This window comes from Canis lupus, chromosome 1 (assembly GCF_048164855.1).
Source record: "Canis lupus baileyi chromosome 1, mCanLup2.hap1, whole genome shotgun sequence".
Taxonomy (NCBI): Eukaryota; Metazoa; Chordata; class Mammalia; order Carnivora; family Canidae; genus Canis; species Canis lupus.
This window is the reverse complement of record NC_132838.1, coordinates 118,296,603-118,311,487: the sequence shown is the minus strand read 5'-3', so window position 1 is coordinate 118,311,487 and position 14,885 is coordinate 118,296,603. Positions and strand designations below refer to the sequence as shown.

Genomic DNA, 14,885 nt, shown 5'->3' with positions numbered 1-14,885 from the left:
GACTCGATCCCAGGACCCTGGGATCATGACCTGAGCTGAAGGCAGACGCTTAACTCATTGAGCAACCCAGGCGCCCCAGCAAATGTATTTTTAAAAATTGACCAGAACAGCAGTTTACACATGAAAAGCACTTCCTTATATATTTGCTTTGAGAACCTCTTACAACAATCTGTCAGTGGGTTCTGTTTAATTTAAAAAATATATTTGTTACTTTATCTTTTTTAAGATTTTATTTATTTATGATAGAGAGAGAGAGAGAGAGGCAGAGACACAGGCAGAGGGAGAAGCAGGCTCCATGCAGGGAGCCCGACGTGGCTCGATCCCGGGTCTCCAGGATCGTGCCCTGGGCCAAAGGCAGGCGCTAAACCGCTGAGCCACCCAGGGATCCCAATCCCCTATTTATTATTTTAATAGTAATGACCTACTAATAAAGGGAAATGTTAAAATTTGCCCATAATCTGCTTCTCATCTGTTGGAGAAGAGTCCTGAGAAATGGAACCAGGGGCTCGTCGCTGGGTTCCAGTGGCCCAAGGCCCCCTTCTCGATCCCCGTCCTTGCAGGGAGACGACTCCGAGGGAAGGCGTTCTACAATGTGGGTGACAAAGTCTACTGCCAGGAGGACTTCCTGGTGAGTCGGAGCTGGGCCCTGGCTGGTGCCTTGGGTGGGAGCAGGGGAGGGGGCCCTCCTGCTTCACAGGGAGACCTGGGGCCGGGAGGCAGGTGCTGGCTGGGCAGCGAGTGCCCCTTTGTCACCTAACATTCTGGATCCCTTGTGTCCCGTCAGTACTCCGGGTTCCAGCAAACAGCCGACAAGTGTAGCGTGTGTGGACACCTCATCATGGAGATGGTGAGACCCTCCCCCAGCCTCCTGGAGCCCCTCTGACAAGAGCGGTCTTAGGACCCCCCGTCACCTGTTGCAGACCTGCCAAGGGCTCAGAGCCAGAGCCTCTTCGGGGGCTGTGCTGAGCCTTCCGTCTGCACTGACCCTTCAGTGCCTCCCACCTCCAGATCCTGCAGGCCCTTGGGAAGTCCTATCACCCAGGCTGCTTCCGGTGCTCGGTGTGCAACGAGTGCCTGGACGGGGTGCCCTTCACAGTGGACGTGGAGAACAACATCTACTGTGTCAGAGACTATCACACGTGAGTCCCGGCGCCGTGGGGCAGGTGACCCCCGCCGTTTCTCCCGCCTCCCCGGGAGCATCTTTCCCCCCTGCCTGTCTGGATTCTCCATTCCTGGCCTTTCCACCTCCAGCCTCCCCATCAGTCGGTCCTCAGTGGTGGGCGCAGGGCCTGGATCTGTCTGGAACCCTCTCTTGGATGATTCAGCGCCAGTCGTCTCTTTCCTCTCCCTGCCTTTGCCTGCATGTTCCGTCTTCTTAGTTGGCGGTGGGGGCGGGGCGGGGACACTCTCCTGGCTGCCCCACCTGCACCTGTCCCTCTGCTCCCAGGGGCCGACCACCTCCCTGGGGGGGGGGCTTGGAGCCTCTGCAGAGTCCTTTCCCTGGCCGGCTGGCGTCCACGTGAGCAGCCAGTCCTTTCCCCCAGCTGTGGCTCCAGGCCCGGCCTGCTGAGCTCTGGTCCCGTGCGGCTGCCGCGCGTGGGGTTGGTGCCCTGCATGGATCACGAGTACTCACTGTGGAGCTGGGCTTTGTGGGGGTCTCAGCTAGGGGAGCCCCCCTACCCCCGGACAATTAGGGGAGAGGGTAAGGAGAACCTGAAGCCATCCCGGAGGAGCTGATGGGGTGGCTGTGAATTGGGGAGCCAGATGAAAGGCCCAGAAGGCACCGCAGAGGCTGCCCCCCTGCAGTGTGTCCACATAAGGAAAGGGGTCCTGAGGCTTGGGGCCATGTCGAGGGGCTCCCGTGGGTAGGTGGGTCTGCCTTTCTGCCCTTGGCCTCTGGCCACTCAGGGGTCACTCCTGGTTTCCTTTATTCTTCCAGGGTTTTTGCACCAAAATGTGCCTCCTGTGCCCGTCCCATCCTCCCTGCACAGGTAGGAACCACTCACGTGGAGATGACCAGGTGCCTGGCCCAGCCTTGCCTGGTTCTGCTCAGGCTGGCCCCAGGCCTTGGGACCCCGGGGGAGGAGGAGCAGATGCTCCTGCCCCGTATCCCTCAGGGCCGAGGGCTGTGTTGTGCCCATAAGCGCCCGTGTGTCCCAGCAAGAGTTAGAAGTGGTGGCCCTCAGCTCCGTTGCCCACGGACGTAAGGATGGCTCCGCGGGTCTGTTCGCCCTGCAGGCTGAGGTGGTGGGGGGAGCAGGCGAGAGAAGGTTGCAGTCTGTGCAGGAGACATCCTGGGGGTGCTCTCCGGCACCGTGCCTTCCACCCACGCTGGCTCTGCCCCAGGCTGGTGTGCCTGGGGAGGCAGGACTGGCGGTGGCCCTTCCTGACTGCAAAGAACTGAAAAGAACATGTAGACACACGTAGACACTCACGTGACAGCTCTCACGGATGCGTGTGCGTGCTCTTGGGTGTCGCTGCGGGGGGACATCCATTCGTGTGCACCTGCCGATGCCCGTTCTGCCCGTGGGAGCACCACAGGCAGGGTCCACATGGGCACGAATGCGCACCTGCCACGACCAGGCCGTGTTGTGTGGCGTGTGCACCCCACACAGGTCGCCCCAAACCCCAATTTGCTGATTGTGTCCGAACTTCGTCTCTTCCTCCAGGGCTGTGAGACGACCATCCGTGTGGTGTCCATGGACAGAGACTACCATGTGGAGTGTTACCACTGTGAGGTGAGCCTGGGCCCCCCCGGAATGCTGGTGGCTGGGCAGCCCCCCTCCATGTAGGACCCTTTTTTTTTAAAAAAAAAAAAAAAAAGATTTTTATCTGTGAGAGAGCACGAGTGGGGGGGCGGGGAGAGGGAGAAGCAGGCTCTCCACTGAGCAGGGAGCCCAACACTGGACTCGATCCCAGGACCCCAGGATCCCGACCAGCGCCGAAGGCAGCCGTTTAACCAACTGAGCCAGCCAGGTGCCCACACGCAGGTGTCCACTTCTCTCGGTGTCCTGTGGGCCCAGCTCCCCGGCTCTGGTTCTGTCCCGCACTCCCCGCCGCCCCAGGGGGCCCTCTCCCTTCTCCCCAAGCTATGTCCTCAGCCCACTTCCTATTGGATCAAATATTTACTGAGGGTCTCCAGGGGGTGGGGTGCTGGGGATGCACAGGGATGAGCCTGGAGCCCCCACTCTTGCAGCAGGGATGAGTGCTCTGGCAACGTCTACACAGGTCGTTACCGCAGTCACGGTGACTTGTCAGAGTAGGTGGGAGGCCTTGGAGAATCAGGGAAGGCTTTCAGGAGAGGGGGACGCCCCAGCTAAGACGGTGCCAGGGCGAAGGTGCGCAGCTGAGTCAGGAGGAGTTGGCAGGAGCTGGGACGTGAGGCTGAGGACCACGCACTGATCCTGGGGGCGGTGGAAAAGGGTGACACGGTGGCAGGAGCACTTTGGGGAGGGGGCTCTTGGCCGTGCGGAGAAGGGCGGGGCTGCGGTCCTGGCTCGGGGTGGCTCGTGGGGTTGCGTGCTCGCCAGGCAGTTAAAAGGGACTGGGTTTGGTCAGTGACCGGACAGGGCAGTTTGGGGGTTAGGAGGTGGCCACGGGGAGCCCTGGAGAAAGTGAGGGCGTGGGGGGGAGCGGAGAGGTGCCCTCATCTGGGGCCCCGGGGACGCCCGAGTCCAGGGGCAGCAGCTACACGGGCTGGAGTTCAGACTCTGGCTGCGGGCCTAGGAATTTGGGAGTCGGGGCACCCATAGGTCTCTCTTCTCTGATACTCTCCCCCGAGGTCTCCAGTGGTTTGGGCCCCCCCAAATTTTCAACTCAAGGACAGTGGGCCCTCTTTGGGGCCTGGAGAACCTCATGAGGTGGTCACCTGGGCACTTGTAGGGCTCACCCCTCTGCTCCCCCGTCTCCAGGGCCCGAGGGTCCGTGTCGCGTATCTCGCACCCAGAGCAGGGGACGTAGGGTGAGACCCAGGCCTTGCTGCCGCGTGGCTGGAAGCCCGAGGCCCGAGGCCCGTGTGGGGGAGGCCAGGGCGCGAGGGAGTCTCCCAGGGAAGTCGCAGCGGCAGGAGAGGGGCCCAGCACAGCCCAGCAACGGCGACCTTTGAGGGGTGCTGAGGGGCCATACGGGGAGGCCAGGCCGAGTGAGCACAGGAGAGGTGGGAGAAAAGCCGAGAACAGCATGTCGGGCCTCAGCCCCAGGGAGAAGCGGGAGGGAGGGTCAGCGAGAGCTTCAGTGGCACTCAGGGGACGGCCTGGAAGCAGGTGGCCCTGGTGGGGGCAGGCGGCCCAGCGGGAACTGGGATCCTGCTGCGGGACCCGGGAAGGAGGCGCCCTAGTTCCCCCGTGGCAATGACAGGGCGTCCTGTCTGCTGTCCTGGGGGCCGTGGGGTCCCCCTGGGGCCTCTGAGCACTAGAGCGGGCGATCAAGGCAGGCTTCAGGGGTGGGGCGCCAGGGCCGGGGAGACCCTTGTCCCCAGGCCTCCCTGGTGTGTGGTGGTTAGCGGCAGGGCCCGGTGCGAGCAGGACAGGTGTTGGGGTCAGGGCTGCGGAACCGTCAAAGCAGGTTAGCCCTGGGTGTGGTGGGAGTGTGACCAGAGGGGGCTCCTTGGGGAGGGGACGGAAGAGGTTGTGTGGTGGCCTTGCCCTCCATGACCCTCGTGTGTGTGGGGGCGAGGGAGGCAGGAGGGAACCCCTGGGTGGGGAGGCAGGAGGGGACCCCTGTGGGGGGGGCAGAAGGCACTTCTCAGTTGTCACTGTCCTGCTCTCAGTGGCTTTCTGCCGTGGACCCTCCCTCCGAGACTCTTGAGACTCTTCGCTGTGCCCTCGGGTCCACCCAGTTTGGGTTTTTTCTAACTTGGGCCCCATCCCTCCGGCTCAGCTCCGCCTCCCCCTCCCCCCCCCAGGGAGTCTGGGCGCCTGAATCCACTTCTCTTTTCTGGTTCTCTGGGCTCCCTGCGCTCCCTGGGAGGCGCTGTTTGTTGCTGTTTTTAATTTCTTTGAGGTGGGGGGAGAGGGAGGGAGAGAGCCCCCGAGCGCGCGGGGAGGTGGGGGGTGCGGGGTCGGGCAGCCCCAGCGGCCCCTCGGCGTGGGGTGCGCGCTCATCTCCCCGCCCTGAGGTCGCCCCCTCCGCGCCCCATCGCGGGTCCTTACGAGCCGCCCCCTCCGCCCCCTCCGCGCCGCGGCTCCCGGGCCGCCCCCCCAGCCGCCCTCCCTCGGGCGCCCCCGCGCCCCGCTTACCCGCCGGCTGTGCTCCCCCTAGGACTGCGGGCTGCAGCTGAGCGGGGAGGACGGACGCCGCTGCTACCCCCTGGACGGCCACCTGCTGTGCCGCCGCTGCCACCTGCGGCGCCTGGGCCCGGGGCCCCTGCCCTCGGCCGTGCACGTCACGGAGCTCTGAGCGGGGCGGGGCGGAGCCGCGCGGGGCGGGGGCGGGGCCGGGGCGGGGCCGTGTCGGAGCCGGGCGTCCGCCCCCCGCGCCCCCCGCGCCCCCCGAGCCCCCCGCCCGGCCGAGGGGCCGGCCCCCGGCGAAGCTGCTGCTATTTATTCACCGTCTGTGCCTGCCGGCCGCCCTGCCCTCCTCCGTCCTCCCTCCTCCCTCCTCCTCCCTCCCCTCCTTCCCTTCCTCCCTCCCCCCCCACGCCTGCCGTTCCCGGGTCCCCCGCGCCCCTCCGCCTGGGGCGGGCACCCAGACCGCGTGCAGGGGCGCGGCGTGCGGGGCCGGCCCCCTCCCTCCCGGAGCGCCCTCGGGGCAGGGCTGGTCTAGCAGGCGGGGGCCTGGCCGAGGGCCCGAGGGCGCGCGTGTCCCGGCGGGTGGGGGTCCCGGGCGGGTGGGGCCCCCTTGGGGCGGGGCCGCGGAGGAGCCCCGCCTTCGGCCGCCGCGGGGTGGCCCCCGGGGTTCCGCCGGGTGTTTGCAGGCGCGGCCCCGCCGGGGGACCCGATCCCGCGCCCCCGGGGACCCGATCCTGGGCCCCTGCAGCCCTGGGCGGGAACTCGCGCGACTGCAGCCGCAGGGCTCGGTGGACAGAGGCCGCGAGGGGGCGCCCGGCCGCGTGGTCAGGCTCCGGGCACCCGCTACTCGACAAAAAGTGTATGATTTGACTTAAATTAAGTTTTTCCTTTGAGAATATTTTCATTTTCTTTAAAAGAATATAGTTTTCTTCTAAAAAAAGCAAACTTGGCCCCCGGTTGTTATTTCTTAGAAAAATTACAAGAAACTCACAGGTGTCCCCTTTGGAGGTCGCATAGCTCCGTTTCAGGGGATAAAAAAAAAAAAAATGTGTTTTTAAACTTTTTTTGTATGAATCCCTCTGAAATCCCAAAGTAGGTGTTTGCTTGTCAGGCTTCGGAATAATGTGGGGCTCTGTTTGTGGGGCTGTCTGAAGGGCAGTGGCCTAATGGGATGTGGTTTGGGGAAACTAGGAGAATACCCTTTCTCTGAAAGGCGGCGCATCAGGGTTGGGAAGCGGGGACTTGCAGGGGGGGGGCCCTGGGGGGGCCCTGCGGCCAGAGGCGCCTCTGGATATTTGGACTTAAGTCCCTTTGTGCCTGGACCCCCCCATACCCGGACCCCCCTCACCCCTCACACCCCCACCCCGGCTCCTGGCCTTGCCCTCCCCTAGTAGGTGCGGTCTCTCTGGTCTCTCTGCCGGTAGGGTCGGGCCAGTAGGTCGCGGCCAGGGAAGCAAGGCTGTGGGACTCGGATCAGGCCCTGGCGCGGCAGTAGGGTGCCACAGTGGGGTGCCACCAGGGCCCAGCTGGAAGGCCCCCTGGAGGACTGAAGAAGCACCTCCCCGGGTCGTTGGGTGTTGGGCAACCAAGTACCTAAAGGCAGAGGCTGCCCTGGGACGGGAAAGCTGTTTTCCGAGAAGGGGACTGACCTGGGCAAGATCAGGGAGGCTTCTCGGAGGAGGAGGAGGCGATCCCAGCGAGAACGTTTCAGGAAGGGGGGGCTGGTTCTGGCTCTCGCTTACTCTTGAGCCGGCTGCTCTGCTCTCTAGCCAGGGCCTCCCAGGCTTCCCCCTTTTTCGCCTCTGATGTCCAGGCGGCTTTGGCCTCGGTCCCTCCTGGCTGCACACTCAGCCCTCCTCCTTTCTCTCCCTTCGTGGGGGCCCTGGAGGCACGCTTGTCCGCACTGCCCACGGGCTACCATGCTTCCCTCGGCGGGGGGCCCGAGTCCTCCCAGCCGAGCCCACCCCAGTTGGTGTGCCACACTTGGTTGGAAGTCGCAGCAAGGGAGCGCGTGACCCTGGGTGGGGGGCAGTGGCCGCATCTCTGGCCACGGTGGCCTCTTTTCTCCAGTTACTACACGTCGCTGAAAACCCAGAATTTTGGGCCATGCTCTCCACGCTCATTTGCCAAAAGCAGCATCTTCCAGGCCACTTTCAGGAGTTAGTGCTGCCCCGACGGTTGTTGAGACCGAGGGAGCCGTGGGAGAGCTGGACTCTGAGCCACGTAGATTGCCCATGACCCCCCGCCGGGGGTGCCCACCTGTACCCACCTGCCCCTGGGCTGCCTCCCCTGATGTTGGCGCCTGGTGATACTAGCTGCGCCTTTGTCACTGCTGTACTTCTGTGTATCCCGTTCGTGTCTGTCCTCTCACTGGACTGTGAGCCCTCCAGGCCAGGGTGTGTCTGCGCGGTTCGCTTCTGTGTCTCCCCCGTGCCTGAGCCACACCTGCCCTGGCCTTCCGGGTCGCAGCTCAGGACTCACCACCACCTTGCTTTGCACGTTCACACGCAGCCTTAGCTGCCCAGTGGAGGAGCCACGGGTGGAAGGAATATGAAGACCCAGGAATAGGAGCTGAACACAAATGCTATACACTGTGCACATCAGGTGTGTGCGGGTGTGTCCCAGGCAGTACACTCCCAGCTGTGCCTCTGTGCCAGGGCCGCAGTTCAGTACTCCTGCCTCAAGGCCCAGACTTTTGAGTGCTGGGTCCCCTGCTCTGTGTGTGTGTGTCTGGGATGGTGGGCTCTTGGAGGGTTCTGGGAGTGGTTCAAGGGCGCGGGGTGTCTTCATGGTCCTGGGGTTGCAGGGGACGGTGCTGACCCCTCCTGGTCAGTGCTTCCTGTCCCTCTCTGGCCAGGAAACACAGATGAGCACCCGCTGAGCTGCAGATGAACTTGGGTGCCTTTGGTGGCCTTGCTCGGGAGGATCTAGAAGGGGTGGGCAGCTGGGGCAGTGTTTACGGGCCCTGGGAGGGGCTGGGCGTGGAAACCCACAGAAGCCATGTGGGCCCAGGAGTGACTTGGGGTCTGTGGGCCAGTCTGTGGCGGTAACAGGGTGAAGCAGCGGCGAGTGGGGCTGTGCTCGCCACCAGCTCTCTCACCTCGCCCCCCTCTCACCTCTGGTTAGCAGCTGCTTCCTGCAGCTCTGGGGGTAGGAGTGGCCTCGGCCTGCAGGGGCTCCTGGAGGGCTGTGGGTTGGGATCTGAGGCCAAGTCTGCAAGTGGGGGCAGCACCTAGGTTTGCTGGTGACCTTCCACCCAGGACAGCTCTGGGGGACCTGGCCCTGCATGCTGCGTGGTCTCTCTGCACCCTGAGTGGATGTGGTGGGTCCCCCGACTAGGGGAGGAGTGCATGCCCTGAGGACAGGGCAACTGCTTAGAGGAGGCCTGGGTGGGGGGCTCACAGAGGGAGGGGCCCATGTGGCCTGGCTGGAGGTGGGGAGGCTCCCAGGAGGGATTCTGTGTGACAGTGTCTCCTGGGATAGCAGGACCATTCTGAGGCTGTAGGCACTCACCCAGTGCTTGGTTCCTGGAGACACAGCTGGGGAAGTGTGTGGGGTCCCAGGGAACCTGGAAAACCCAAGAGGGATACAGCTGGAGTGGCAAGGTGCCTTCTCCCCTTCCATCTTTTTTTCTCTGGCCCCGACAGCACTGCTGGGCTGCCCTCCCTAAGCCTGGGCGGGGGTGTTACAGGTTGACCCTTTCCTGCAGAGGACAGCCTTGGGAGGTACCATGGGGACAGGGAGCAGAGAGGTGGCCCATGCTGTCGTGTATGGGGGTCAGGGACCACTCGTGAGTGAGGAGCCACCAGGTCCTAGGGGAAGACCACAGGAGCCCTGGGTGGGAGTGGGGGGGGGGGTGTCTCACCGCTAGGGGTCAGGGGGGAAGGATTGCATTTAGCTGTGAGGTGGGCCCACCTTTTCTCTCTGTCCCCTTCTTTTTCCTTTTTTTCTCTTTTTTATTTATTTATTTTTAAAGATTTCTATTTAAGTAATCTCAACACCCAACGTGGGGCTCGAACTCATGACCCCGAGATCAAGAGTTGCATGCTCTTCTGGCTGAGCCAGCCAGGCACCCCTCTCCTCCCCCTCCTCCTCCCCCTCCTCCTCCTCCCCCCTCCCCCTCCCCTTCCTCCTTCTTTAAGTATTTAAAAACAGTCGTATTTGGTCTGATTGGGGAAACAAAGAATAACTCACTGGCTTTTGGACTGAGCACCTGAGTGGATGTGTCTTACCCCTTCCTTGGAGGGGAAGCATGTGGTAGAAACAGGTTCTGTGTGGGAGTGTAAGTTGAAAATTCCACTTTGCCACATGGAGGCAGAAGACAGACGCCCCTGTGTATGTGGCACAGGCCGTTGGGTATTTTAAGTGTGGAGCTCAGGGAGGAAGTCAGAGCTGTAGATACAGAGGTGTTCGTGGCTGAGATCACGGGGAAGGAGGGTGAGACAGAAAAGGGAATGGGCCCTACATCTAACTCGGCAAGGGGGTTGGAGCAGGGGTGGCTAGTGGGGCGGGCTGGCAGGGTGGGGAGGGTGGACAGGTGGCATCGGAGAAGCCTTGCAGAAAAAGGGCAGGGCCTGCAGCGGGGGTTTGGGAAAGATGGAGATCACTGTGACCTGAGTAAAGGTGTTGCAGGGCAGCAATGGGGCAAAAGCTCCCTGCCCGTGTCTGTGAGAGCATGTACGCCCCACATGGGCATTCCCAGGGTTGAGTTGGTTGAGTGGGTCAGTGAGGCTCTGAGAGCACTAACAGGTGCCTGACAAATGCTCAGTAAAAGCGAGTTACTGTTGTCTGGTGGATGGGGAAGTAGCCGAGACTCCGTGGCAGCCCTTCTGGAGGTCCTGGTGCCCCCATGTAGACTGGGGTGGTGGCTCCAGGTCCCGAAGGATGGAGGCGTTGGAGATGCCCAGCAGCACCTGCAGGCCAGCTTCGGGAGTCCGTGCTGAAACTGATTGCACCACCACCCAGGAGCTCCCAGCTCCGTTACTTGCCCCAGCCTGGGGGAGACCCTGGAGGAGGGGGCTGACTCCGGGAGGAGTCATTTATTGGACCTCACCGGGACAGCTATCCTCGCAGATTCATCCTCCAGCCACTATGGTGCAAACTGGGGGCGCCAACAGCTTTGTGCTGAATGGGGAAGCATCCAGTGGTGGCACCGTGAATGGGAGCCGAGGACTGTCACCAGGGGGCCTTTTTGACCTCCTGTCTGACCAGAGAGATGCGGATCGCCACCGGGTGAGGAATGCCCAGATTCCCTTGTAGACCAGCTCAGTGCCACTGGAAGATGAGCCTTAGGACTCCAAACGCTAGTGGAGATCTACAGGCAGATGCACAAGGATGACGGCTGCAGACAGAGCTGAAGGAGCCGGACTGGCAGAAAAGCTCGAGCGGATCCAGGCTGCCCTGAGAGCCTGGCTCCAGAGGAAGCTCCGGACCAGAGAGCGGATTGGGGTTAACTGCTGCTCCACACCCCTGCCAGTCCCACGGGTCTGAGGCTTCCAAGGTATCGACTTGCTCCCTGTGGAAACCATTCCTGCCTGGAGCCTCTTGACAGACCAGCCTACGGAGCTGCGATGGTCCTGTTCTGGAGCGAGTTTGGCCATGTGGTGGTGGCTTTCTGGGGCTGAGAAAGGAAGTTGAGAAAGGGAGAGAGCTGTTTTCGTCTTCCTCTCAGGAAGGCAAGACTGAAGAAGCCCCGGGAGGCAGTGTGGTTCCCATTCCATCCAAACCCAGGTTAACCCTGACGAACGGAGGACCGAGTTCTCAAGTTCATGCTGGCGGATTTTAAGTGGGGTCTCGCTTGGGCCTGGCTTCATAACAGAACTTCCTTTCTCCCTTAGATGCTCACCTCAGAAGCTTTATGTTCTGTTTGCAAAAATAAATGTTTTAAATTAAATTCAGATACTATCAAATAGCATATGTTTATGATACTAGAAAAGAAAAAAAAATCCACAGCCACTTTATTTTAACATGTTGAACGGTAGTTTCCGGAGCTACAACCTGCTGTGTACAGCCGTGTGTTGATGCCCACTCTGCTCTGTTAGAGACGTGAAATGGCGTTGGTGACTGTCTGAGATGTTATGGAGAGGTTTAATTGTAATTTGTAATAAAAGGTTTACCGCAGTCTGAAAAAAAAAGTGAGTTACTCTTATCACTTAGGTGAGCGAAAGGAGGATCGGGCATTTCTGCGGTTTGACTGCACTTGGGTCCCTATGTGGCAGTGTCCGTGTCACTTCAGCAGTGGTGTGGGCACACCTTGTGTCCATGAGACCTCTCACTGCACAGCTAGGACCACCTGCCAGGAGAGGACACTGGGCCGGGGCATGATGTGTGAAGACCTCCAGGCTCTTGCTTTTGTGATTCCAGAAAGATGTTGAGGTCACAGTGGTGTCCCTGACTCAGGTCAGCTCCCCCCTCAGAAGGGGCCACCGAGCCGGCTGTAGACCTTCTGCATGTCACCCCCGGCACCATGTCCATGTGGGAGGTGGGTCTTTGGGGCCAGGGCCCTCTGAGCAGCCCCCTGTGTCGGTCCTTCCCTGGGTCTCATGGCCATTCTCCATCACTTCCCTTCCTCTCGTGCCACAGGGGCTCAGCGCACCCCTTGGTGCTGCTCTGAGCCCCCTTAGTGTGGTCCTGGTTACCTCCCTTCCCCATCCTGCTCAGGGCTGGGGCGAGACCTTTCCCTATGTCTTCATCAGGAGGAAATGTGCTGCTCTCAAGGTCCAACATGGAGTCATGGTTTTCTTGTCTTTTTTCATTTTATGATTTTTTAGAATTTTATTTCTTTCAGAGAGAGAGAGAAAGCATGAGCAGGGGGAGGGGCAGAGGGAGAAGCAGGCTCCCTGATGAGCAGGGAGCTGGGTGCTGGGCTCCATCCCAGGACCTTGGGATCATGACCTGAGCCAAAGGCAGATGCTTAAGCCACTGAGCCCCCCAGGTACCTCTCTTTTTTCAGTTTATATTGAGAAATAGATCATGTATACTGAGACTAGAAAACATCTATGTATAATTTAAAGAAAAGAACACATGCCAGTGGATCTACTTCCCAGCTTGAGAATAGAATACAACCTGGATCCCACATGTGCCCTTACCCCGGGCAGACCCCCTGTAGCTCCCCTCTCGGGCATAACCAGCACATGGAGTCATGTGTTGACTACCCCTGTACTGTTCTATATAGTTTTGCTACCACGTACCCTTAAACAATGTATTATTTAGTATTGAATGCTTTAGGACTGTCTTATATTAATCGGATCACCCTGTATGTTTTCTGTGTGTACTTCTGCTCAGTCTTACATTTTATTTTATTTTATCTTTTTTTCAGTCTTACATTTTAAAGATTCATCCATGTGCTTATGTGTGGCTGTAGTCATTCATTCTGGATGCTGGGTAATATTCTTTGTTTCTTTTTTTTTTTAAATTTTTTTATTTATTTATGATAGTCATACAGAGAGAGAGAGAGAGAGAGGCAGAGACAGAGGCAGAGAGAGAAGCAGGCTCCATGCACCGGGAGCCTGACGTGGGATTCGATCCCGGGTCTCCAGGATCGTGCCCTGGGCCAAAGGCAGGCGCCAAACCGCTGCGCCACCCAGGGATCCCTCTTTGTTTCTTTTTAAGATTTTACTTATTTATTCATGAGCGACACACAGAGAGAGGCAGAGACACAGGCAGAGGGAGAAGCAGGCTCCCTGTGGGGAGCCCGATGTGGGACTCCATTCCAGGACCCTGGGATCACAACCTGAGCCAAAGGCAGCCGCTCAACCACTGAGCCACCCAGGCATCCCAAGTCTTTAATCCATTTTGAGTTAATTTTTGTGAGTGGTATAAGATAGGCACCCAATTTCATTGTTTTGCATATAAATATCCAGTTTTCCCAAGACTATTCGTTGAAGAGCCTATCTTTTCCCCATTGAGTGTTTGTGGCTCCTTTATCAAATATCAGCAATGACTGTGCATGCACGGGTTTCTTTCTGGGCCTTGGATTCCGTTCCATTGATCTAGGTGTCTGTCTCTCTGCCAGTGCCATGCTGTGTTGATCCCTACAGCTTTGTAGTATAGTTTGAAATCAGGAAGTGTGGTTCCTCCAGCCTTGTTCTTTCTCAGGATTGCCTTGGCTATTCAATCTCTTGTGCTTCCGCATGAATTTTTGGATTGCTTTATTTTTGTGAAACATGCCATTGGAATTTTGATAGGGATTAGGATTTAATTATTAACTACATTGAATTTGGAGATGTTTGTCGTATTCCGGGTTTTTTTTTTTTTTTTAAAGATTTTATTTATTTATTCATAGAGACACAGCTAGAGAGAGAGACAGAGACACAGGCAGAGGGAAAAGCAGGCTCCATGCAGGGAGCCCGATGTGGGACTCGATCCCGGGGTCTCCAGGATCACACCCTGGGCTGCAGGCGGCGCTAAACCGCTGCGCCACTGGGGCTGCCCCGTATTCCGGTTTTGGAGAAAAAAATAACATACATTTATTTAGCGCAACTTTTGGAAACTACGCAAACTGTAACTGGGTAAGAAGCATTTTTCTACCACTGATCCACTAAGTCATGAACTGTAATTTTCTTTCAGTTTCTTAATGATACGCACTCATCCAACAAGCTCCCCTTCCACATACAGCTGAGAGTATGTTGGCCGATTTGAGTTTTTAATTGTTATCGAAATTCTTATTCTCTAATATATCATCAAATGTCTCATAGTCAACACTGGTACTATTTAGTATTTCTGGAATTTGTTAGCTGAATGCACATTTTGCTTTCTGTTGTTTTTCATTACATTTCATTACAGAAGCTTTATTTGTCAGTACTTTGGATCTTTCCTCTAATTTGGGAGCGTGGAGGCAAATTGTATCTAGTTCTTCAGAGGTTTCTGGATCCTTAATTCAGTCAAGCCCTCCTCTGAGCTCTCCATGAACAGAGCTGGGAATAGATGGGCCAATTGGAGTAAGTTTTGAGGACCTGATGAACTTCTTCACCTGAGAGGATATCAAATCTGCTAAACCAAAAATTATGTTCGTTAAGAATGTCTGCCATCTGCTTGCTGAACCCGCCACATGGTTCCTGAAGAGTTCCTGTCATGAACAACCTGCAGGGAGCAGCCTGGGTGAATTTCTTCAGGCTTGGTTGACATCTTTAGGATCCTTCCTACCGCTAGGTGGAAAGGAACCACCTAGATGCATGTCCCTGAACTTTTTGGATCAACTCTTGCGTGTGTGCATCATCTAATCGGTCAGTTTTCTGAGAATTCTTGAAAAACAGAAAAGTGGGAACTCATTTCATACCTTTTAGATATGTCAGGAACAGCTTTAGTTTCCAGCTTTATAGACGACACTTGGGGGTGTTCTTTGGCTCACTCTGCCATTAAGTTGTTCATCTGGGTACACTCTGGAGCCTATGGTGCCTAAAAATAAAGCACAAGGAGGGACTTGGCTCTGAGGTGCAGCAGCTCCTCAAAGTGTCAGGCCAAGCCAACCTCCACCGTGACCCCTGTTGCCTCAGCAGCCCGAGGGCAGGCTGCTGCCACCAGACCGGGAGTAAATTTATAGACAGCTTTGGGTGGTATGGACATATTAACAATATTCTTCTGAACCACGAGCATGGGTGTCTTTCCATTTATTTGTATTTTCTTCAATTTCTTTTTTTTTAAGGTTTTATTTATTTA

The 14,885-nt window shown here is 58.0% G+C and overlaps 1 protein-coding gene, 1 long non-coding RNA gene and 1 pseudogene across 2 annotated transcripts in view; 1 reads left to right on the top strand and 2 right to left on the bottom strand.

Annotated features, from left to right (window-relative positions):
* The window catches only part of WTIP (WT1 interacting protein), a 26,453-nt gene extending 15,090 nt beyond the window's left edge, over positions 1 to 11,363 (top strand). The window contains exons 3-8 of the mRNA XM_072781894.1: positions 561 to 628; positions 785 to 847; positions 1,009 to 1,139; positions 1,940 to 1,991; positions 2,670 to 2,738; positions 5,260 to 11,363. Of these exons, the coding sequence (XP_072637995.1) occupies positions 561 to 628; positions 785 to 847; positions 1,009 to 1,139; positions 1,940 to 1,991; positions 2,670 to 2,738; positions 5,260 to 5,397 (521 nt within the window). The 3' untranslated portion in view covers positions 5,398 to 11,363. The remainder of the gene's footprint in view (positions 1 to 560; positions 629 to 784; positions 848 to 1,008; positions 1,140 to 1,939; positions 1,992 to 2,669; positions 2,739 to 5,259) is intronic.
* Positions 10,821 to 14,885, bottom strand: LOC140607378 (uncharacterized). The gene is made up of 2 exons (XR_012009436.1): positions 14,506 to 14,885; positions 10,821 to 11,090 (listed from the first exon to the last, which is right to left on the bottom strand). It is a non-coding gene; the product is annotated as an uncharacterized lncRNA (long non-coding RNA).
* On the bottom strand, positions 12,671 to 14,445 carry LOC140608683 (glutaredoxin-3 pseudogene; annotated as a pseudogene).